This window comes from Enoplosus armatus, chromosome 10 (genome assembly GCF_043641665.1).
Source record: "Enoplosus armatus isolate fEnoArm2 chromosome 10, fEnoArm2.hap1, whole genome shotgun sequence".
Taxonomy (NCBI): Eukaryota; Metazoa; Chordata; class Actinopteri; order Centrarchiformes; family Enoplosidae; genus Enoplosus; species Enoplosus armatus.
Window position 1 is genome coordinate 20364573 of NC_092189.1, and position 25727 is coordinate 20390299.

Here is a 25727-nt window from a genome sequence, read left to right on the forward strand (position 1 = left end):
GGAAAAAAAGAAACATCCAAGTAGAGAAGACGTTTTCTTTACACTATACTTTCAGACAAGCTGTCGGACAACATGCCACTAAGTGTGTTTCCACATGGCTGGCAGTCAGCATGAGTGTTAGCGTGAGTGACCAGTGGCGGCTGAGCTGGGTGATACTGACCATCTGTGTGTATGTTGTGTGTGTGTATGTGCAGCTCCCCGCAGACTTCAGCAGACTTCACCTGGCCGACGGCTTGCACCCACAGGTGACCCACGTCTCCTCCAGCCACTCAGGATGTAGTATCACCAGCGACTCTGGAAGCAGCAGCCTGTCAGACATTTACCAGGTAAGGACGCCCCCCATTGGCGCTGGATCCCCAGTTTGGACTACCCTGGATTGTTCAGTAGTTGTGGTAGTTTGTGAACTAGATGAACACGGAACAGAGTCATGAAGTTGGTCATGTGAGATTAAACCTCCCTCAGTCTAGCTAGAGTCGTCTTTCATTAGCCAGCTTTATTTATTTTCACCTTTAAACATGAAGATCGATACCACTCTCATGTCTGTACGGTAAATATGAAGCTACTACCAGCAGCCGGTTAGTTAGGTTGTAAACAAATGGGGATTATGTAAAAAGTGAGAGAAACAAATGACAGAATGGGTTGATTTGTTTTAACTAACATGACATTTTAACGAGTGTATGATATAAAATAAACTCTTCGCGATTGTTTCTATCCCAAACTGAGGACACTCCAAATGTGGAGAAATTGAGTAATAGAGTTGAACTGAAGCCCAGCCCATATTATTCCACGTTGGTAAAGCTCTCCTTGGTGAAATGACAAATATACCTCCGGGACTGCAGGTTAGTTTCATTAAGTAGGACAAGGAAATTTGGGAAAGAATGTAAAAGCTTGGCAGACAAACGGGCTATACGCCACTAATAGGACACTGTCACTGCTCAGCGGGGGACGAGCAGACAGGCTGGTGGCTGCGAGCAGGTGGTCCAGCCTACATCCTGACTCCAGCTCTGCCTCCCATCACCTCAAAGAACAGAACTCCCAGGGAGCTGTGACGTACAATCTTGTGTGATAAGGAGCTTTATGAGCAATTGTTATGCTAAAAGCAACGGTAGACTTTACAGAATATGTTTTTTTGTGGTTAGAGTGTGACTAAGGTAATAAATAAGTAACACTGCAAAAGAAAGAAAGAAAGAAAAAAGGAAAATTTAAACATTTTCCAGCATCCTTACCCCCCAGAGGTAAATAAAAGACGATTCAGCTCAAAAGAACACACACACAAAATCTCGTGACTGTGGCCGTGCCCCAAACCATGCAACTAATCCTCTTAACACAGAGCACCCACCCTATTGGCTCCTAATACCGTCACCTGCTGTGGGCCTATTTGTGTATGTATGTTTGTGCTTGTGACTGTGCTCTGGGGCATCAGTCAGAACCACTTAGTTTTGTACGGACCTCTTCTTGGCTTGTGTTTGTGTGAGCTGGAGCATTAGATCAAATTGTTTGAATTCAGCTGTATAATTGCGTGTTAGGCCTGTATGAACGTGTGTGTGTGTGTGTGTGTGTGTGTGTGTGTGTGTGTGTGTGTGTTTGTGTTTGTATGTTTGGCCATGCTGTGGCTGGCTGGGGCAGGTTGAACAGGCTCTACTGTCCCCAGTCTGTGATCCTGGTCTTAGAGCCATCTGCTAGCAGCTCTGTGTCTCTGTCTCTTGATTTCTCTCCCTCTCTCTGAAACGCACTGTTCTGTTTTCTCTTCCTTCCTCAGTCTCTCTATCCTCCTTTTCTGGATCCCAACTCTAACAGCTTTTAATCTACCTGTAGCAGCTGCTGCTCCGTCTCTGAGTGCTATTTCTACTCAGAGACCTTGTCTTAACTTGTTATGTCTCAACCTCAATGTCTTCCTCTCTTGTCACATGTGATCAAACTTGTCTGCTCAGCTCACTGGTGATCTACCTATATGTGTGCTTGTGTTTTACCTATTGGAAGATTTTGTTGCGCATGCAAGCTGCTTATCCTTCACTGTTCTGCGTAAATGCTGTCCAATGTAGAGCTGAAACAATCAGTTGATTGATAGAAAATTAATTTGCAACTGTTTTGACAATCAATAAATCGTTTGAGTCCCTAACATTTGCTGGTTTTAGTGTCCCAAATTTGAGGATTTTCTGTTTTTCTTTGTCTTTTATGATAGTAAACTGAATATTTGGGGGTTTGGGGACTGTTAGATGAAACAAGCAATTTTAAGATTTTGTCTCTGGGAAAATGAATCTGCAGGTTAATCGATAATGAAAGTAATCCATAGCTGCACCCTTGTTTCAATTCAGCCACACTTTTCAAGAGAAGGCTCAAACAGCATTGGTTTCCAGCCTTTTTCTTCTGATCAATTAAACGTTATTTTCCACTTGGCACCGGTTGCATATATATGTCTTTGGGTTGTGATTAATTTAAATGAAAAATGTTTATCACTGTTTTATTTGAATAAGGTTTTATAGACCTGAAGAAGTAAAATGATCCAGTAATTCACAGAAATATTTCTATTACCCTCTCCTCTCAATCATCTCCCGACCTCTCAGATTTATTTTAAGACTGCTTGGCGTCACTGCTGCACCACCCCTGTAATGAGGAAAGGAGATAAAAGTAAAAGACAACTTTTATCAGCCAGTCTGCAGGGTTGAACTGTCTCTGATCCCAAGCCCCCTTTCCTTCCAGCGTGTAGACCACTCACACTCCACACACACATTTGCACAATGTACACAAAATGTACAAGCATTAAAAATGGAGAAAAGGATTAAAAACCATCGCTTACTATCCCAGGGTACCCGACATGACTCCCCAAACTGTTTGTTTTACGCAACATTACTTTTTTATCGTTAGCTAAAGTTGCACCCTGCAGGTTTCAGAATTAATAATGTGGGGTAGTAGATCACTAGCAATGTTTGTGGTCTCCACTTGGGGTATTTTTGAATAAAACGATCAGGGGAGGCCTGGTTCTTTACACTTGAGACCACAGGAAGTTGATGGCACAAAGAAATATGATGGTGTTTTTAGTGTACATTCTATTTTCAACATTTAGCTGACGCCGTTATGAAGAGCTGCTGAGCAGATAAGGGAACAGATCTTTGATGGGAAGCATTGAATAGTTAACCACTGGGCCGACCTGCTGCTCTCATCTCCACGACCTCCTTTGGCCTCTACAATTGAAGCACCCATTGAAGAGTCCCACATCACTCTCACGTCACTGGCAACATGGCGCTCTGTTTTGTGTCTGAATAAATCATGAAATTGGTCCTTCAGAAGGACTTTGAAAGCATTGATCCAAGAATAGCCCTGATGAAATATTAACAGCACCTGACTTGCCCACTGACTCTTAATGCTTACTGCACATTTATGGATTTTTGATGCATAGATGACACGGAAACGAGCCTGTGCACGAATACAAAGGCACACAGGCAACCTGTATTTAAATACGTCACGCTGGCTCTCAGACTCTTTAACAAGTTATCTCCATGTGGCGTGTTAAGTGCACCCTGTTGAAATCAAATGAAGTCACTGCTATGAAGAAATATGCATCCTCACCTCTCCTTTGTGGATTTATATTTGTTCCCCAATATATTTGCTGCAGATAACAAGTGTGGTGAACCTGTCTAGTGTGTCCTCTGTCCATCTGTAGAAAATGAGCAATGAATATGCAATTGTCTCTGGTGTTAGGACAAAGAGTGGGAATGCTTCCTTCCATTTTCAGATCTGGAAAGTCAGTATGTTTCACAATATAGATATTAGATTTCTTTCATCTACTCTTGTTATTGATTTATTTCATGTTGAGATAAGATATACTATACTGCTCCTTACTTAATCTGTGACTCTCCACTGTCAAAAGGCCTCACACATGCACCCAGAGCATCGGCCCCGCCCATCAGGGTGGGTGCACCGGTGATGCCCAAATGGCCACTCAGACACTGGCCTGAATCATTAATGAGCCTTTTGCACATGGCGTTTGAGTAGAAATGACATAGGGTTTCTGTGAGAGACTGGGCACGGGGACTCTGAGCCCTGAAAAATTAAAAGCAGACTGACAGTCTGGGAGGTGAAGATGCGTCTGGCTCTGGGATTTTGCGGACAGTTTGCAAAGGCAACCTTTTCTTCTCTTTCTATTAAGAAACTTGAGGTTGGGCACCATATTGAGGTAAGGTGTGTTTTTGCGCTGTGGTGGTGTAACAGGACTGATGCTTTGAAGTCCTTTTTTCCCCAACTGCTTTGGTTTGTTCTGTGAGAAGGTTTTAATGTTGTGTGAGCGTGAACCCGGCAATATGGCCCCTCTGTCATTTATAGAAATATTTTCTTTGATGATGGCACAGGAACTCCATTAGTATCACTCCTGCACAAGTAATTGCATTACTTTCGCTCCTCATCTCAGTTCATTTTCACCAGCTCCACACATATTTCATCTTGTGCTTTCAAAGAACAGGATCTGGCTACGAGGCAGGCGGTGGAGTTTGCTGAGGGGGAGAGGAGAGGAAAGTTGGGAGTTAATTAGCTTGTTACTATGCATAGCAGACTGTTTGGTATGCAGTGTTGACGCCTGTCTTTCTCATACTGTACTGAATACCTCTAATCTATTTTATGAAATGGGTCAAATCAGCACAAGAGCTTTACACAGGCTCTTTTTTTATTTTGCTTTTGGTTGGAAATGTACTGTGTCGCAGCTGATGTTTGTCCTGTAAAATGATGTCAGCGGTGTGTGTGTGCTATGCAGCCTCTACGCCTGTATCCTTGTTATGCTGAATTTCTACACTGAACATGAATTGAACAGGAGTTTTGTCTCTGGCTTGGTCAGCAGCTGCCAACATTTTATTCGCTTTTCAGGCTATATGCTGACAATCTAAAGCATTGTTTGTGATGAGCATGCAGGTCCGTGGTTCAGTGTCTTCCTATAGATGGACACACTGGTCCATCTGAACTTTGACCTTTTGGTTATGGACAGCCAGCTATAGTCTGCCAACTGCTGTTGTTGGATGGAGACACCAAATCCCTCACCTTGTTTAGCTTTGAGATAACTGATGACTCATTTCTCATCTGTTTGTTCTTTGCAGGCCACAGAAAACGAACCAGGTGACATGGACCTGAGTGGCTTGCCAGAGACCGCCGTCGACTCCGAGGAGGACGACGATGAGGAGGACATCGAACGAGCGTCGGACCCCCTCATGAGCCGGGACATCGTGCGGGACTGCCTGGAGAAAGACCCCATGGACAGAACTGACGATGACATAGGTGAGCACCCAGTCAGGGGATTTATTGTGTTTCTTTGTTTGTGCTGTAAGTTATAGAACAAACTGTGAATGTCTTTGTGTTTCAGTGCAGCGTATGAATAGCACTTTTGTAAATTAAGTTATTTTTGCCATGCAGTGTTTACTTTTAAAAATATCCAATCTATTTCTGTGCAGGCCTGAGAGTGCCATCTTTGCAAGACTTTTTCAGAGAAGAGTGTGTTTTCAAAGATGTCGGTGAAAAATACAAGCAGTGTTGTTCCCGGCTGACACAGTACTTCTTGTCCCATTTTCAGAATAATTTGTGCTGTATAAAAGCCACACCCTCCTTTCTTATTTAAATCCGTCACAATACATTTACATTTTATTTGTTTTCCTGCTCTCATTTACAATGTAGGCTTTCGAGTAATTTTCAAAGCCACATCCGGCTTGCAGTATCATATCCCTTAAAGCTATGACTCAACTCCAATGATAATGATAGGCATGTTAAAAAAAAAAAAAAAATTATACACTCTCAGAGCTGAGCTACAGATGTTGACCGGGGGAGGATGATGCACTGGATGTCGAGAGTGACTGCCAACCATTCTCCCCCTCCCCCCCTTCGCTGTGAACCCCCTGCGGTACACCCCTCCCTTTGCCGGCAGGCTTTTCTAGGTCACTCCGGCACATCCTCTCGCCTCACCTCTCCCAGCACATTAAACTTTCAGTGCTTCCGCAGCTTCACACACGACGCTGTTGCCATGCCAAGCACAGGTCAGCCAGTACGCCAGACTGCTGCTGGCTAGCCAGGAGGGGAGAGCTGTTCGGTAGATGGGGAGAGAGGACCTCTGTGTAGGGTGCTGCAGAAGGTCCTGGGCCCTGGATTATACATAACATTTCATCTTGGCGACACCCAGTCAAATACACCCAATATAAAAGCCATTCAACATATTGTCTTACTTACCTCTCAGTAGTTTTGGTTTGATGTGCCCAGGTTTTAAAATATCCTACTCTGAAATATCTGCCACCACCCCAGTACGGAGGAGGTAAAATGAATGTTGTATATGCTACTTAAAACAATGAAAAATAACATTCGTATAAAAAGGAGAAGCAACTTGTCTTTCAAAAAAGCATGATCCACAGAACTCACTGTGACAGTTTTCACTAGAACTACTTTCTACTAAGAGATTGCCCAAATAAAAACTGCTCAGTCTCAAGTGGATTATTCAGAGTAAGACGAAACATGTTTGCTCCTCAGTTTTTCAAATGTCATTAGAGCTGTTTAATCGATTAGTCACAATCGCAGTGTGTTTTAATAGTTACAGATGTGACAATTTGCTGATTTTCTTTGACATATATAATAGTAAACTGAACATCTTTGAGTTTTGAACTGTTGAACAATTAATTGACGAAATAACAGGCAGATTAATCGACGATGAAAGTAATTGTTAGTTGTGTCCCTAAAGAGAATTCTTCAATGCTTAGAGCTAAGCAAAGGAAATTCAGTGCAACTATCTGCATGGTTGGATACCTCTAGAGATCAAGAAAATATGTTTTTTGGTCATTTTGGTGAACTAACTCTTTAAACTTGATCACGGTTGACGAAGTACTAAATGTGATTCCAGTTTCAGTGTCTCCAATGAACTTACTTAACTCACACAAAGGTCTCTGAATGAAATGTCAGCGATTATTCTTGGCTAGCCTTGTAAGTTTATGTCAATGGAATTGATATTTGGCTTTATGTTCTCCAGATAATGATTCCTCTGTTGGCTATTCACTGTGGTGATGATCTGTTTTGATGCTTAGCCTCCAGCTCGTGCCTTCTTGGCTGGAAGTGAGGCCGACGCAGGCTTGCCAAGAGCGCTGCCTGTCCTCTTTCTTTCCTCTGGGTGTCAAGACTCCGTTTGCTCTTTTTTTCTCAACCTCCTGCACTTCCTCCGCTGTCTCTCCTCTGTCCCTCTCACAGAGCAATTACTGGAGTTCATGCATCAACTGCCAGCATTTGCCAACATGACCATGTCAGTGAGGAGGGAACTCTGCGCCGTCATGGTTTTCGCTGTGGTCGAACGTGCCGGCACCATCGTTCTCAATGATGGAGAGGAGGTGTGTATATTCATGCACACATCAGCCCTGTCTTGCGACTAAGTCTTGCCTTTAATTGTATTTATGTGTGTGTGTGTGTGTGTGTGTGTGTGTGTGTCTTTGAGGACCTGAACCTTAGTTTCACCCCTTCACACCAATGAATCTTTCTTCTTCCATTTGATGTTTTTTTCTGCTCTATTAAATCTGAATGGCGGTCAATCCTTATCGCCAGGCCTTTCTAGAATCCTCAGGCAACTGAAGCAGGCATCACTTACTCTCTCTCTCTCTCTCTAGTCAAGACATGACATGATTTTCAATGAAAACAATTTGGCTGGCTTTTGCTATGATGCTTCCAAACAATAAAGAGCAGACCTTGCCTTGAAGGTCGGGTTACTTTAGTAAATGCCCGGTCATAGAGAATTCAGGGGTCATTGAGCATATTGTTGCTGTCTGGGTAAAAGATGTGAATCTCAAAAATGTCAGCTTTTCAGGAATTCTTCATTTCAATCAAGCTTGTATTACTTGTAACAATACTTTGAGTGTATTGCAGCTTCGGATTCTCCAGTAGTTAGCCCTAATAATCCTGTGCCATTGCTGTATCCCTCAGAGGAAAGTAAATAACCATCTGTTAGTGCAGCAGTAGCCTTGTAGTTACTGCATATGGTTCTTTTTGATAAATAACTTTGACTCATTAAGGGACACCAGCTGTTGGGAATATTACTAGACTGAACTTAATCTGATCTACAAAGTTATTACTGTTGTAGTATTTCTTTTTTTTTTTACTGTAATACTATAATCATGTGTTTCGGCTCCAGCTGGACTCGTGGTCTGTGATTCTGAACGGCTCGGTGGAGGTGACGTACCCCGACAGCCGGACAGAGATCCTGTGCATGGGGAACAGTTTTGGGGTGTCACCAACCATGGAAAAGGAATACATGAAGGGTGTCATGAAGACCAAGGTGGACGACTGCCAGGTAGGATCTTGGCTGTAAATGTTATGTAGTGTCAATGGGTTAGCAAGTCTGTTCCATCTGCATCTCAGTGTGAAAAGCATGGCACGATCCCTGACATCTTACAATATTAATTCCCACTGTGACCCACTCTCTGCAGACAGTGTTTACACTCATGACACTTAGCATCCACTTATATGTGAGAAACAACCATTTTGAAAGGGAATAGGTCAACTCATGTAAAGAGCAAGATCACATTATTTGCATCATGTGTTTAATGGGAATAACAGTCAAAGTAAAGACACAGAAAAGTTTTTAGTCCTTTAATCATCAGGAGCTTAGCTCGTCAGGCTCACTGGCTGGGGTGATATCTTTGCTCCTAATTAGTGAAAACCCTTTTTTCATAATTTATTAGTGGGGATAGTAGTTCAGTTGCTATGCAGAATGTCTCTATGATCTCTGATGTAAAGGCACTAACAGATCAAGAATTAAGTGGATCCAGTAAAATAAATATCATACATGTTTAAAATATACATAACTGCGGTACTGTTAAGCATGTAGGATACATATATTTTCTAAGCTAGAAAGATCAAATCTGTCTCTAATTCTGGTCTCTGTCTTGTCCAGTTTGTGTGTATAGCCCAGCAGGACTACTGCTGCATCCTCAACCAAGTAGAGAAGAACATGCAGAAGGTCGAGGAGGAAGGGGAGATTGTTATGGTGAAGGAACACCGCGAACTGGACCGCACCGGCACCAGGAAAGGACACATCGTCATCAAGGTGACAAATGAACATTCAGTCAATTTACATTTTTCTTAGACCCAAAAAAACAAAAGATATTTGCAAGCCAATCATGTTGCATGAAAGATTATTTTAAACCAATAACACCACAATTTTAAACCTCAGGGCACATCGGAGCGTCTCACCATGCACCTGGTGGAGGAACACTCAGTGGTGGACCCCACATACATCGAGGACTTCCTGTTGACCTACAGGACCTTCCTCTCCAGCCCCATGGTCGTGGGCAAGAAGCTCCTGGAGTGGTTCCACGACCCCAGTCTCAGGGACAAGGTACGGTAGTAGGACCATTATAGACCTGCATGAACTGAGGAAATAATACAAATATTCATCAGAGACAGAATGTCTAATCTAAAGAAAATTTAAAGTTTATACTGCAATTACACAGATTGAATAATGGAATAGACTGCTTGCATAGCCTAAAATCATGAACTTTACTTTACTTACCCTTGAAAATGTCGACACTCAAACGCACTTATACAGAGATTTTGCAGGAACCAATATACATTTTTAGAGCCGGATGTAAACTAAATAATACATACACCACTAGTCAACCAGTAAACTTTATGCTGACCTATGCTGATCATGTGATTGCTCCAGGTTACACGGGTAGTCTTGCTGTGGGTAAACAATCACTTCAATGACTTTGAGGGTGACCCTGCCATGACTCACTTTCTGGAAGAGTTTGAAAACAATCTGGAGAAAGAAGTAAGTAGAACCACTGCACATGGATTACCCGCAAGCAGAAATGTTTTTTGTGTGTGCCTTTTATTGCACTTTGCTCACATATGTGTTGTATGTTTTCCAGAAAATGTGTGGGCACCTCAGACTGTTAAATATAGCGTGTGCTGCTAAAGCTAAGCCACGGCTGGTGACTCTGACCAAGCCGTCCAGGGACTCTCCTCTGGCCTTCAGCCTTCTCGGAGGTCAGGAGAAAGGTTTCCGCATCTTCATTGATGCTGTGGAGCCCGGGAGCAAGGCAGCAGAAGTCGGCCTTAAGCGTGGAGATCAGGTAGGATATCTTCCCTTTTACTGTCATTGGCTGATATGTTTGGTCCATCAACATCTAATGTGTACATATAGGGCCATTTCATTTGTCAGAAAGCATACATTGCTTCTGCTGGAAGAAAATATCTGCAGGTTGTTAAAATCTTGGGATTTCCTCTTGAACTGTAGGAAGGGAAATTGTAAATGCAGCTGCACATACTGTAGCCTTCAAGTTACGCAAGTTTTTTTGTCTGTAGGCTACAGTTTTGAGGAGAAATCATTCCTGTCACACAGACCAGAGCTTGAATTGAGCTTTTTTCTTGTGTTGAAGTTCATTTATATTGTGAGGTTGGTTTTACGTTGTGCTCTAACTAGCATTAAAAGTTTTTTTTTTAAAAAGTCTTAAATTGAACTTGCCAGGAGCTGCGGGCATCCTGTGTTGGCTTTCTCCCCGCAACTTGACTTCTGAACCATTTTCACACTCTGCAGTCCTCTGGGCTTTAAACAAAGTCGCTTAATCCTTGCAACCATCTTGAGAGTGTCTGGATGTGAGTTAAGCCCTCTTGACTCCAAACATCCCTTGCAGCTGTTTCCCCAAAAGGAAGCGGAGAAGCTGACGTCCTTGGAAGCATTCACTCTCCCATACCAGCTCACACCTTCCATTTTTTAACAGCTTCAGTTTCTGTCATCGTTCACTCAGGACCTATCATTTCAGAGCTTTAGTATTAGTCCCATTTGTTTTGCCTTCGGGCCATTAGCAGTAGCCCCTTAGTAGTAAACTCTCACTAATCGCTGCTGATCCCAAAACAGACATTTGGTCTTGTAAGTCAGTGTTAACGGGCCTCATGACAGCAGAGGATGGCCCGTACTTACATTACAGTCAAATGTGACTTCCTCTTCCACTAAAGAGGAAGCGGCAAAGGCTGGTTAGCAGATTGTGTTTAAAATGCAAATATCCGGCCCATAGACAGAGGTCAAGCTGTTAAGACAAAGAGAAGACAATTTGAAGATGACGCGGCCCTTGTTAATGTCAAAACCATGTGTTGGACTAAATGTCATGATGTATAACATGCCAGAGGATGGGAGTTTATTGCCTCGTCACTGGATAAAACATGTCGTTTAGAGATCATTACCTGTAACATTTTCTGTAGTTCAAGGTTCAACCCTTTCCTGCACAGATCCAATGTTGCATTCAGTTTGACGTGAAGCCTTGATAACTGAGGCAGAAAAGACATTAAGTAATGTACTGGCGGCTTTTTCTTGCCCACCAGTGCAGCAGTTAAATTCTTTATCCACATGCATAACTTTGGATCAGGCAGCCGTAGCTTTAGATTTGGTTTATTTTTAGTAGAGTACCCACGCACCTCAGTATTTTTGCTTTACTGAGACAAAGAGAATCAAAAGCTGAGTGTTACATTCTTGGTAAGGCACAGAAGGCCGATTCGCCCACTTTACCACTCCAACCACATTGCCTAATAATATTGTTGATAACATATGAGGTCTATATTATGTGTAGTTTGGTAAAATGCACCTGATATATTTCTTCCTTCTTCCCTCTGCAGATCTTGGAGGTCAATGGGCAGAACTTTGAGAATGTCCAGCTCAGCAAAGCCAACGAGATTCTGAAGAACAACACCCACTTGTCCATAACTGTGAAAACAAACCTTTTAGGTAACGGTCATCATATATATGAGACAAACCTTGTTAGAATTTTGTGAGATATGGTGCTTTTTAACATATGCCATGTGTTCTTGAAATGTGAGTGTTAATTCCCACAAGTGGTCAAAGATAAAAGGGTGGGTGGGCGAGGGGTCTTGAGATGAAAGCAACAGGAGAGGAAAGCAAGAAAAACCTATTTCTGCTCTACAAAATTCTATTTATTTTCCTGACTTTTCTCATATATTTGCTCTTTTCTTTACCAATGTTGTCACCCCTCCCTCCTTTTGTGCAGTGTTTAAAGAGCTGCTAACCAGGCCAGAACATGACCATGACTTGGATGGTGAGGAGGAACATGACCGAAAGAACGGAGCACCCCACCTTCCAAAGATTGGAGACATCAAGAAGGCCAGCCGCTACTCCATCCCCGACCTGGCAGTGGATGTGGAGCAGGTGATGGGCCTGGAGAAGGTCAGCAAGAAAGCAAAAACCAACACGGTGGGAGGACGCAACAAGCTGAAGAAGATCTTCGACAAGACACTCACCAGCATCCTGCCCCCTAAACCATACAAGTAATAAGACCTAATGACATGTGGATAGTAACTTTTATTATCAAGAAAATAAGTGTACCTATTTGTAAAAGCTGCACAAGATAGCTTTCCATGTTGACAGTTCTAGATCGCATTAAGAGGTAAATGTTTGAGATTTAGAATTTTAATACTGTATAATCAACTGCACACAGGCTCATTCACCAAACGAGCAGGGCTGTGACTGTTTAGGCAAAAGGATACTAAAGGAATGAGAGAGAAAGAATGTGATGCCGGAGAGTCAAAGACAGTTTTATTTAGTATTTTCCTTTTAAGTTTTGATTAATCCTTTGATGTGTGCAGAGAGGAAGCAGTGATCCTTTTCCCACACATCCCTGTCTGATTGTGACTGATTGGGCTGTTTGTCTCTGCCTTTTCCCAAATTGTAAAAACTCAGAAGTTTTTCTTTTTTCCTGACATTGTGCTGCTCTGATTGATGCAAAGCGAACGCACAATGTGATTGATCAATCAATCACCTGCTGAGCTGAATCAGACAGATCTTGATGCATCTCGTCTCATTATCACTGTAGTTACTAGATGAAGGTTTAAACAATCACCTCACTCATATGCTCACTTTGCTGTGTGTGGTAGTGGCACTGCTCGTTTTCCCTGAAGCTTAATTTCACATTTTATAAAAATGTCTGACTTACAGAGGCGTTCTTTATTTCTAGCGAGGCATGCCGCTTCCAATATAAAATGCTGCATTAAAACCTTTTTTACAAGAGAGACTGGAGGTACTGATGCTAATTGCAGCCCACAGCTGACAATTTATAATATTAACTGTGATCATACTAAGAGAACAGGGATCAATTATGAATTGAAAGTTAGTTTGTAATAGTTTTTGTTGCTAGTTCCTGAGGACAGTGGGATTCTCATTCGGTTTGTTAGTTGTTATTCTATTGATCTAGCACCAGCACCAAATTGATATTTCTGTTCTCTGACCCAAATGTGAACCTGTCATAGCACCAATCACCCAATATTATGTGTAAAATGTGGTTAGAGTTATTTCAGAATGAAGTCAGTGGATTGCACAGCCAGAGCAGTCCACAGCTTCCCACTCCTTCCAACACTAATATATAATATCGCCCCCTGCCTTTTGATGACAGAACTGCTATCTCACCCCTCCCGTGCTCTCCTTCTTGTTTCCATAGTGACGTTTGCGTGGGCCAATCGCAGGATGACAGCATTGTAGGGATGAAGCAGTCCAAACAGATCCCACCACCTCTGCCCGTTAGTGGAAACCTGTCGTCGTCAAACCCAGACCTTCTGCAGTCTCACCACCGCATCCTCGACTTCAACAACCAGCCTGGTGTGTATTAAACTGCTGTGCATGTAATGTGAGACTAGGAAGTTTTTAGCAACATGTCACTTTTATTTCATTTATTACTTTAAACATTTGACATTATCATTGGCAAATAAGATCTTCAAATTATGGCTAATTTGCATTCGCGAAAGTTGAAACCTTCTCACAGGTTTTCACTTGTTTTTAGAAAACAACCCTGAAAAGCTGGTCTTTTTGAGCTTGGACGCCACATTATGATAGAATACTATTCCTTTAAGGGGGTAGCATATGGGTAGGACCTTTAATTGTGATATATGCTATGTTATATTATGATACTCTTATAGTTTGCAACTACACAGACCTTGAGGTGAAATTGTTTGTCACCTGCTGTTTACCAGGTCAAAAAATACACTGTTTCAAGAATAATCAGGTATAACTGCCTGGTTTCTGGGGTTAATTAAACACCTGATAAATCAAGGTACCTTATCACATTGATGCAACAATTCTATAAATTCTTATTGCTATAAAGAGCCCATTGCTCATTGGCAACTACAACCAGAGATATTAAAGGGTTAGCTACCTACACAGTATGACCATTTTCTCTCATCTCACCGTAAATATAGTCATATCATCCAACACAGCTATGAATTTTGTTACACTACTAACTGTATAGAGCCAGTGGTAGAAATATGGTTTCTATATTATAGAAATATATATAAAAATATGGTCTCTGTATTTCTACCTTCATTAACTCCTGTCCATCACATGTTGTTTGTGTTCTTCCAGTCCCAGTCACACTGAGTGAGTATCTTCTCTCCCCGTGATCCTGCTTCTGCCAGCACAGTCACGTCTTTGTCAATGCTGTCAGCCATAGAGGCTTACAGACAATCAGCTGCTGTACTGTAGTTTACACAAGTAACATAAACTCAGTTAATCTGCGTTCATGCTTGTGAATGCCAATTGAGTAAAGCTAACAGCATTGCACTGACTATAGACCTATACGTTTTCTGTGGGAACATGGGTGTTCATTTTGTAATGGAGATTTTGGGTCATCTGATCTGTGGGGTTGTGTTTCTGATCAAACTAATGAATGATGGGAAATGAGGTTTTGCAGGTGACATACCAAAGATGCCGGTGGGTGTTTTTGCTCCAGGGGAATGCTGGGAAGATGGAATGGCTCTTGATTAATCTCGGAAAACAAACATAATGCATAATGAGATTCAAACCGCTCACACCTCACAGTAAAAATAAGCAAAGTAAGCATTCATCCTCATTATGTGTTCTGATATCACCCCCAGATATGTCGGACCAGGTATTACGAGTCTTCAAGGCAGACCAGCAGTCTCGATACATCATGATCGGGAAGGACACAACGGCTAAGGAGGTGGTGGCCCAGGCTATCAGGGAGTTTGCCCTGACTGCAGCAGCAGAGGCTTATTCGCTGTGTGAAGTATCCGTCACACCAGAGGGCGTCATCAAACAGAGGCGGTTACCAGACCAGTTGTCTAAACTAGCCGACAGGATTCAACTGAGCGGCAGGTAATGACATCATAGTTGATAGGATTACTGTTTGCCCTGCTGCCTTATTCTTCGTCCTTACATGAATGTTGATGTTGTAACAAAACTGTGTTGCCACTTTGAGAGACCATCCTGGTTAAATAAAGGTCAAATAGAAATAAATAAGAGGTGCAATTAACAATTATTTTCATTATCTCATTACCTCAATTGATAATTTTATCTATAATCTGTCAATAACGCCAATCAGGAACTCAAGGTGATAGCTTTAAATTGCTTGTTTTGTCCGGCCAACAGTCAAAAACCAAAATATATTCAGTTTAGAATGATATCAAATAGAGAAAATAAGTAAATCATCTCATTAGAAGCTGAAACCAGCGAGTGTTTGCCTTTGTTGCTTGATTTAAGCAATGAATCCATTATCGAAATAGCCAACTTTCAGTTACTCGATTGATCAAATCACATGTTCTCCTCTATCATCAGATACTACCTAAAGAGCAACATGGAGACAGAGACGTTATGTTCAGATGAGGACGCTCAGGATCTCCTACGAGAAGGCCAGATCTCTTTGTTGCAGCTCAGCACAGTGGAGGTTGCCACTCAGCTCTCCATGCGGGCCTTTGAACTTTTCTGTGCCATCGAGCCCACCGAATACATCGATGACCTGTTCAAGCTGCGCTCCAAGACGGGCTCGGCCAGCCTGAAGCGCTTCGAGGAGGCCATCAACCACGAGACCTTCTGGGTGGCCACAGAGGTGACGCGGGAGCCCAACCAGCTCAAACGCATGAAGACCGTCAAGCACTTCATCAAGATCGCCCTGCACTGCCGCGAGTGCAAGAACTTCAACTCCATGTTCGCCATCATCAGGTGAGACGGGACAATGAGGACGTGTAGTCAATTGTTACATTTTGGATCCTGAGTGGATATCTTGATTTTTAGTAACAAATTCAGTTGTGATTTCATTTTGTAATCAGGTATTTGTTGTTTTCTATATCTTCATTTAGTTTTGAGGTGAGACCCTTAGGTGTCACTTATTTATTTTAACATTGTTAGCTGTTATTTGAGTAAACTAATAAAAAAAAACAAATAAACTAGTCCAGATCAAGCATGAATTGGGACTATTTTCCAGTGCCCATGCTTAATATGTCCCTCCACCCCACAGTGGTCTGAACCTGGCTCCAGTCTCCAGACTGAGGGGAACATGGGAGAAGCTACCTAGCAAGTATGAGAAGCTGTTCGGGGACCTGCAGGACCTCTTCGACCCCTCAAGAAATATGGCCAAGTACAGGAATGTCCTCAACAATCAGAACCTGCAGCCACCAATCATCCCCCTGTTCCCCGTCATCAAGAAGGACCTCACCTTCCTACACGAAGGTACATGACATGAGATGTGTCTAAATAAAAACATATACACCTCTTATATGATAGTATTAAAGCTTACAGTATGTTAACCACTGACTGAAAATCATATTGAATATTTTGTAGTTTTAATAGCCGTAGGATAAACTAAATTATAAATGTCACATCTATTATTGGTAGGGGTACACATGCCATTTCTTTCACTGTGTATAAGTTATGGCTATACTGCCCTGAAGTTTTGAGGCTAGCTAGCCAAACTGTAGCAAAAAGAAAAGTTTTGTCATTTTGTGCCTAAAAAATGCAGATCCTGCACTCTTTTGCTCTTGGAGTATCTTAAGTGGATGCACTGTGAAAAAAGTATCTAAAAACTAAACACGTTATCTCGTTTTGTCAGCTGTGTAATCCGTGAGTATTTGGTATTCACCTCCTTTCTTCCCCTGTTTCTAAGGCAATGACTCTAAAGTGGATGGCCTGGTGAACTTTGAGAAGCTGAGGATGATTGCCAAAGAAATTCGCCATGTTGGTCGCATGGCCTCCGTCAACATGGACCCGGCACTCATGTTCCGGACCAGGTAAGACACCTTTTCAAAAACGAAGCCAGATTTTAGATTAATAGTGATCCTTCACCCTCTCTGTAGGACCAGTCAGCACTCCACTGACTAACCCAGCTCTGTGAGGTTAGCCGGTTCACATAGATTCATTAAAGATTTCTGCATCACGCTTTTCTTTCAAGCAGCTGTTCCCTCTGGCAACTGTTTCCTCTGGCAACTGTTCCCCTATACACATTTTTGGCATAAGATGTGCACAATGCTCCTGTGAAAGTGTGTCTTTGTCTAATGATGTCACTTCCTAGTGGTGTTACCATTTGATTTCCTCTCCTCTGACTTTCACGTGGGTCTTTGGTGAAATTGCTTCTCCTTGGTGATCTTGGTGGTCTTTCCTGTCCTAAGCTTTGTCTCTTTCTCTCTCTACTTGTGTCCACCCTTTGCCCTCCATGCTTCTCTGTTCATGGCACCCACCCTCTAGGAAGAAGAAATGGAGAAGTTTAGGGTAAGTTTGGTGACCCTACAACCGTTTGCCCTCCCTGCACCACGGCCCCTTTTTTCTGCCAGTTTGCGTGCTTCTTTTCTCCTTTTGTGAAACCTTGTTTCCATTAAGTTTAAGTTGAATCCCCCCACTAACACTGCCTGAACCCCACCGAAGGGCTTTGAATGAAACAAAGGTCACTTATGATAACATTATTTTACATAACAAAGATAAATTCGATACAGGTGATTTGAAAATCTAAAAAACTAATACACATATCCTGAACATACAACAAATGAATGTTATTGATGTTGGATTCCAGCTTGACATCAGCATATGTGACCTTTTTTGACATGTTGACATTTTACCTAACAATATGCATGCAGCTTCAGTTTCAGAATTTTACCTGTCTTTGTTGTTTTATCTGTATATCAAACCTCCAAACATCCAGAGATTCTGGATATAAAGTACTTTTTTTTAATCATGCTTTACATTCTTGTGGTCAAATGGGACATCATTGTGCATAAAGCATTTTCTGGGACATTGCATTCACTAAAGAACAAAAGGAAAAGTTTCCTGGTAATTATGACTTCTGTATATCGTAATTATGACTTAGCATCATGTAATTATGAGAAAACCATCTTGGAATTACAAGATCGGTATCTTGTAATTGTGAGAGTTTTCTTGTAATTATGAGATCTTAATCTCTGAAATATGTGGTGCTACGTCGTGATTAACAAGATACCAAAGTAGTAATTAAGAGAGAAAGATTTTTTTTTCTTTAAATGAAATGCACATCCATATATGTATAACATACAGTGTATATTTTGATAGTCAGTGTCTTTCAGAAGCAGTATTTTGAACTATCCATATTAGAAACACCTTGTGTAAATGGAAGCCAGTAAACAACCACAAGACTTCTCATTGACCAACACTTCAGCCTATTGTTTTGTGTACTATTTGACTGAGACCATGTGCAAGTAAAGCTTTTACTATTACTACTACTAGCTCTGACTCAAGCCACAGAAATGTAAACTATGACCGTGCTACACTAGCAGAACTCCCCCTTTCTACTCCCCTGTTGTTTGACTACAGTCATCATCCCTCACCCCCCTCTGCTGCCTGGAATGTCTGGAATGTTTTGGAGTTGAGAGAAATACCTAAAGCTGCTCTCTGCATGTCCAAGTTTAAACACCATCCTCCCTGCGTAGCCCAGTAGTATTACCTGTACATTTCTACTTGAATAGAGGCTCATTTCCACACTAAAGCAATCTGTTAATAAGTCTTTCTCTATTCTTTCTATTTGTGCGTCTTTGTCTGCGTTCGTGCCTGAAAATCTGCGTTCCTCTCTGTGTTCATGTGTATGTTTCTGTGTGGGTGCCTATGTGTGCGACCAGGTCCCTAAGCCAGGGCAGTGCCAATGCAGCAGTGCTTGACGTCACCCAGACAGGCGGCCACAAGAAGCGGGTGCGACGCAGCTCCTTCCTGAACGCCAAAAAGCTTTACGAGGACGCCCAGATGGCCAGGAAGGTCAAACAGTACTTGTCCAACCTAAGCTTGGAAACGAACGAGGAGAGTCTGCAGACGCTCTCACTGCAGTGCGAACCCTCCATTAGTACATGTGAGTTGGTGACACAACTTAGTACACACACAAATACATAAAATATGTATGCATTCTTGGAAATCTGATCTGAAATCTGAAAATACACGCATGTTCCCAGGATTCATAGCAGAGACAGACATGGTGGGACCACTGGAGTAACAAGACACTCAGTCTTGCTTCAGGACCACTAGTCCAGTTTCCCTTTGTTAATGCCAACTTCACTTGCTGCTAATGCATTGATAGACAGAAGGAGAGTACAAGTGGTCAAAGAGACACTCTCAGGCAAATGCACAGTTTTGATCCCCGTAACAGTTCTGACTTTTTCGATTTCTTAAACTACACAGCAAATTCCTGCCTCCTCCTAAGTCCTTTTACATACAAATTTAGGTTTAAAGCCTAAAATCTAAATCTAACTCGTTAATGGAAATTCGGTCACTCTTTCTCACCCTTCTCAGTGCCCAAGAATGCCAGTGGGAAGCGGCCAGACACCTCCCCAGTCGTGTCCAGAGCAGCCAGCACCCAGAGGGGCCAGTTGGCCAAAGGAAACCAGGCCCTCCAGGTCCCCGCCGTGGCCCTTTACCCATCCAGAAAGAAAGTGCCAGTCAAGGATCTGCCGCCTTTTGGTAAGATAAAGATCTAGCTTTATGAATTTGGACTAATGAGATTTGTACACCTCCAACCGCTACTTTTATTGTATTTGAAAAGTTATATTTCAGAACGAGATCTTATTTTTAGGTATTTGTATTGAGAAATGTGTATAAATCTATTTAGTAAAGCACAATCTGTGTGAAAATGCTGTGTAGATTATCATGACAAGTCATAAACCTTAACTGATTGACCAAAGCTAGTGATTCTTGTAGTGGAATATGTCCAACAATCCTTATCAGCAACTGAACTGTACAGTCCACCAGAGCTACTGTATTTTATTGTTGGGGGCATGTCACGTCATATTAAAGCTCAAATCTCTGTGATTCAAAGCTAACATCACTTTAATAATAGTGGTTACAATTGTCCCTACAAAAAGATGTACATACTATTCTTTGGCTGATAGTATTGTAGAACAATGTTGTTATGGATTGAGTGAAAATAAGCCTTAATAAATCTCCTGTTCACTTGTCCTTCTACATGCCACCATTGCTTTGTTTTCCCCTCCTCATCCTGTTATTTGCAGACAATAGCAGAGCACGCCTTTCCCAGCTTCTTTATGACAGTGCTGCCACCTAGAGGCTGTCTGACAACAAGCAAATACAAAAAAAAAATCCCAGACAATGCAGTTTAGCATCCCAGCACCCTCGGGAAATGGCAGTGTTCCTCATGCTAATTCCGCTCATCTTCTTGCAAATGTCCACAGGCACCAGTTCCCCTCAGTCTCTGAAGAAGATCCTGTCTCTGTCGGAGGAGGGGAACGAAAGGCACCGGAGGCAGCCAGAGGACACTGTGTCCAACGCCTCCTCCCAGCTCTCCTCCCCTCCCACCTCCCCCCAGAGCTCACCCAAGAAGGGTAAGCCAATAATCCTCCCTCCTTCTAACACCACTCTCCAGGCTTCTTCCCTCTGTCATGATGTGCCACAAATGCCACCTGGTGGCTGCCTGTATGCATTGCATTATAATTCAGATATGTTGTTGTCTTGTCTTGCCACAGAAAAGACAATAATTAACCAGAACTTGAAGCTGTGCTGAGGCCACCAAATTCTCGCCCAGCCTTGATCACAGGGCTGGGGACTCTATCAGGCCACAGAGTTAGAAATATGTGTTCCCCTTTGAAACCCCTGCAGCCGCAGGTAAACTGGTACTGGTCTGGTGATGAGCAGAATATTTTAGGCCTTAGAACCATCGCACTAACCAGTCTGGGTGCATCAAATGTAGTTTAAAAATAATCTAAGCCGTAAATCCTGTGTTTTAAGTTTTAATGCGAAAATTCTTGGTTTTAGGATTTTTCTGTCCTTGTCCCTGCTGTACTGCATTTCCCAGAAATCACTGGTTCTCATATAGTCTTTATAGACATTTGTGGTCAATCCAGTGATCTTTTTTTTGTTTTGTTTTTTTTCGTTGTTCAGACACGGTAGCGGTCAGTGTTTATACTTGAACAGCTCTTTGTTTTCCTGCTAGAAACAACTCTTGAAAAATGTCCTTAACAACTTGAGTTAGAATTAACTTTATTGCCATTACAACAAACAAAAGTTGTTAGAAACTCGGTGAGCTCATTGTACAGGACAGACAGGGCAAAGTTAAGCTCTGTATACTTACAATAAAACCATCATATAAATAAAACAAAACAATATACTTTAAAGTGTGAAAGGCTAGCAAATAGTCAAAGTCTATAACCATATTAAAATACGCAAAATACCATAAATAATTACAGTCCATAATTGTTTTCATGCAACATGTAACTGAGTTCCTGTGTCTCCACTCCAGCCTGAGTTGAATTATGTCACATAGTAGTGGCTAATCCTGATGAGTCTGCACTTCCTCTGACTCATGTTTGCTCCACATCTTTATAGTCCAAGCTTCCTAAAAGCTTTAATTTAAACATTCCCTTAAAGACTCAAAAGTATGAGGTGATTTCTGCTGATAGTGGCTGGGAAATATGACTATACTATTATAGCTGAGCTACAGCAAATGCCACAATGACAGTTTCCTTTAACTACAATTTATGTACTTACATGTGTCAGCAGTCAGCCCCAGTGATTTCTCTATACTTCCCCGGACTTTGTTGTACAATTCCCAGTCCCCTCACACTCATTATCTAGACTTTTCCACACTCTTCAGCGCTGTGTTGAAACCCTGCATGTCGTAGTAAACTGCTGTTTCAGTCAGAATCTAATACACTCATCCCTAAAGAGCTGGTTGGCTTACTTAGAAGTGGCACTCTACAATTACTCCTGCAGTCTGTGTGTGATGCCTCGTTGAAAGAGACCAACTGAGATAAGATATGTGAATTAGAGATGATGAGTGTTGAAAATAGTTGACCCACCATAAGTTATTTTTATGTTTGGGGCTTTGTGTTGGAACGTGGCTGTGACCCTCTCGGCATGTAGGGGGCCACGTTAGGGCTTAATCATCCTTTTCTTTTCAGCTTGTATGTAGCACTGTCACCAGACTTGAAAGATTTTAATTTAATCTTAATATACTTGACTGAGGTACATTTTTTTCATCTCTATAAATGAACATTTCTAAACAGTCAGAATTGAAATTGCTCTGTCATTTATTTTATTTAGCGTCAGCACATTATTGAACCCTCCGTCCCCTCTTCCTCTCTCCTCCAGGGTACAACAGGATGGGAGACGCCTACTCAGACTCTGGTCACAGTGAGATCTCCTCTCGCTCCAGCCTCGTCAGTAACTCCTCTTTCGACATGGCCCAGGAGGAGAGGCGACTCCGTCACTCTGGAGGAGTCGGGGAATCACACATCGGGGGGCCGCGGCTGGAACGAAGGGCCACCACCGACCCCGACCAGTACAGCCTCGGGTAGGAACTCTGACGTGAGGTGGTTTCTCATATTTCTTTTATTTATCTGACCTTCAAACTTAATAATTCTTTATTTTTATCATATCATAGGTCATATTCATCGATGCAGGACTGTCGGGGCATTTACACCGGCTGCCCTACAGTGCTCTCCTCACCCAGTTCAGAGGAGCTGACTCAGGATCAGGGTGATCGTGTTTCCCTCGATGCTGCAGACAGCGGCCGCGGCTCCTGGACTTCCTGCTCCTCTGGTTCCCACGATAACATCCAGACGATGCAGCAGGGGCGTAGCTGGGAGACTCTGGCCTTTGGTGGAGGCGGAGGCGGAGGTGGCATCGGAGGGCTCCCTCCTGGTGGACCGGAGGCCTTATTAGGGGGGCCTGCTGCACTATGGGCAGCCCAGGCCAGGGGGAGCTGGGCATCTGCCAGCTCCTCCTCATCCTCAGCTGCGTACTGGGGAGAGGACTCTGAGGGAGACACCGGCACCATTAAGAGGAGAGGAGGGAAGGACGTCAACGCCGACCCAGAAACAAGTAGCATCACATCCACCGGGTCAGAGGAGGCCAAGCAGCTCGGGCGGCCCACCCCGTCACCCATCACCGCTGGGGGTAAAGGCCTCATTTGTGAGTAACTGCACTTCACAGTCCTGTTGCTTTAGTTGCTGCTTGTTAAAGTAAACTTTAAAATGTAGTTATACTTGTTTAGGCAGAAAAGTGTAAAAGCAACAGGAAGTCACTTTTCTTGGCCGAGAAACAGTTTGAGACATAATCTCCCACAAATCCACAATTTGTCTTTATGCTATGCTATGCTAAACTAAGCGTTTAATCCCTCGTCTCTCCCCCCTCATTTCTTGTCATTTCTGTACAATCACTATTAAAGAAAGGGAGAAAATGCTCCGCTAAAAAAACAATGAATGGAGAGTAGTAGAAGTGCCTTCATTGTCTTCATCTGCATCTTCATTTCTTTTGTGTCCCTTCAGCACGGAAAGAAAGCCGTTACCGCGAGCCTCCCCCGACTCCCCCCGGCTACACTGCCCTGACCATCTCCGACCTTGCTGAAGGCCAGCACCCGGCCCCGTCTGTTCCCACGTCCACGGTGACCCACACAGGCCGCCGGCCACCAGACTACACCACGGCTCTCCAACGCTCACGCATGGTCACCCAGTCGCCTGACTCCCACCAAGCCCACCAGGGGGCCAAACAGCGGGCGGGCGGCCTCCACCGCACTCGCTCACCGGCCGAGGAGCAAGAGGCTGAGGAAGAAGAGGAGGGTGAGTCCTTGTCTTCCAAACTAATCGCTCTGAGGAAGCCAAAGCCAGTGGCACAACATACACCTGAGACTCCCAGACCATGAGAGTGTGTGTACGGGGGTTAACAGGCAGGGCCCCTCTCCCCAAGGCAGGTAAAAACTAATTTATCAGGTTGCCCCCCCTCCACTCCAATGAACCTGCATGTGAACAGGAACACACACTTGGACTGAGACTGACCATTCCTTCCCACAGCACCAGTAGGATCGGTCCCACTCTGAATTACAATTCTCTGTCAATGTTCGTAATCAAAAACTGAAATTCAGACATTTAGTATTTATGATCTGGGAATTGTTCATCTGGAGTGGGACCCTCACCTTTAACCCACAATATGTCATCATGCATGAGTCATACTGGTTGGACTCTCTGCCACCACACATCCTGCTCTTCTCTTTCACTGCCTCTCACACTGTGCTGAACAGCATCCATCAGCAGGCACAGTGCTGTTAGGATCCTCTCACCCATGCAATCAAACTCAATGCCTGAAAACATGCACCTCCATTCTCCTGCACCAGCACGCACCTGACTCGCCTACAGTGACTCTGGATGAATTCTGTGTTATTGTAGCAGCACTTTTTATATACGCAGTGTTTTTTAAGGTCTAATTGTGTCTGATATTCAAGTGTTGAAAATGAGTTTGTAGAGCAGCCTTTGGTTTCTACATTAATAAACACAACTGTAAAGTACTGTGAGTATTTTTCATCTGTTGTCCTTTGACAGATGTTGCATTGTAAAAATAGCACACTCAAATTATACAGTATAATTATTGAAGTTGCATATAAGCATGCAGAGAAAATTTTTTTTTTTTTCCAAAGTTTATAGAGTTTTTAGAATATTTTTCTACCTACCAGACGGCCATTGTTTTCTGTTCATTTCAGTGCAAGATGAAAATCAAATCAAAACAGACTTGACATTTGCTTAATTTACATCAACACCATCACAGGGAACATTTTGTCACGTTGTAACAAGACAAACGTGAACATGGATTTCATAAAAAAGTTTGGCTATTTCTTACATTAAAAACGTTGCCGTTGTATAGCCGACTCTGACCCCTGATGTCCACTGGATGCGGCTCACTTGAACCTCTTTTCTCCACTCTGGTATGTTTTGTGCCCGACAAACTTGCATCTCTGAAGTGTCACTTGTGAAATAATATGGATGCCTATATTTACTGACAATTGAATATAATAATACTCAACGATGGATTTCATATGTTACTTACTTTGTCGTAACATGAACAGCAAAACAATTTTTTGTATTTGTAAGTAAGTAGCAAGAGAGAGCGAGAACGTGAAAGAGAAGGAAAAAGAGAGAGGTGGATGGAGAGAGGAAGACAGAGAAACTGGAAGTTGCTGTTGGTGTGCAACTTTCTGTTCGTATGTCAGCCTGTTGCTAATATACTACAAAAATGGAGATACAGGACAGCATGAGATAGTAGAGGCACAGCCACAAAACATCTGTCTCCCAAAGTAAATGAGCTGCAAACGTTTATTCAATATGTTTGTAAATCACAAATACATTTGGCAAATAAACTCAACGCTATACAATCCGGCTGCTAAAACATAGACGCTCCAGTGCACTTCAAGTGGACACTGGAATTGCAACGGAGCAGTCATACACCTGAAATGCGACACGTCTGCATCCCAGTGGACATCCAGGGTAACATATTGATGATGGTGCATCTTTGTATAAAACAACGGGGGGTTCAAAACAGCCCCTGCTCACAGCTGCTTTACCATGCGTCAATAACGCCTCAAAAAAGAATAAAATTAGCAAAATGTCCTTTTTCACTGTCAAGTTTCAAGTAGCTGCAAATTGAATTTCATATCATACTGACATGAATGGAAGGCAGGAAATCATTCTGAAAAAGTGATGGC

The 25727-nt window shown here is 42.7% G+C and overlaps 1 protein-coding gene across 2 annotated transcripts in view; it reads left to right on the forward strand.

The window, feature by feature from the left end:
- Positions 1-23897, forward strand: part of rapgef2b (Rap guanine nucleotide exchange factor 2b) — a 99912-nt gene extending 76015 nt beyond the window's left edge. For both annotated transcript variants that reach the window (XM_070912875.1, XM_070912877.1), the window contains 22 exons: positions 195-326; positions 5082-5259; positions 7201-7337; positions 8132-8290; positions 8894-9046; positions 9173-9337; positions 9665-9772; positions 9873-10076; positions 11614-11722; positions 12003-12279; positions 13446-13603; positions 14875-15115; positions 15575-15958; positions 16254-16465; positions 16899-17022; positions 17477-17500; positions 18874-19097; positions 19535-19702; positions 20431-20580; positions 22346-22547; positions 22638-23167; positions 23524-23897. In XM_070912875.1, coding sequence (XP_070768976.1) covers positions 195-326; positions 5082-5259; positions 7201-7337; positions 8132-8290; positions 8894-9046; positions 9173-9337; positions 9665-9772; positions 9873-10076; positions 11614-11722; positions 12003-12279; positions 13446-13603; positions 14875-15115; positions 15575-15958; positions 16254-16465; positions 16899-17022; positions 17477-17500; positions 18874-19097; positions 19535-19702; positions 20431-20580; positions 22346-22547; positions 22638-23167; positions 23524-23897 — 4413 coding nt within the window. The remainder of the gene's footprint in view (positions 1-194; positions 327-5081; positions 5260-7200; positions 7338-8131; positions 8291-8893; positions 9047-9172; positions 9338-9664; positions 9773-9872; positions 10077-11613; positions 11723-12002; positions 12280-13445; positions 13604-14874; positions 15116-15574; positions 15959-16253; positions 16466-16898; positions 17023-17476; positions 17501-18873; positions 19098-19534; positions 19703-20430; positions 20581-22345; positions 22548-22637; positions 23168-23523) is intronic.
- Positions 23898-25727: the final 1830 nt, after the last annotated feature.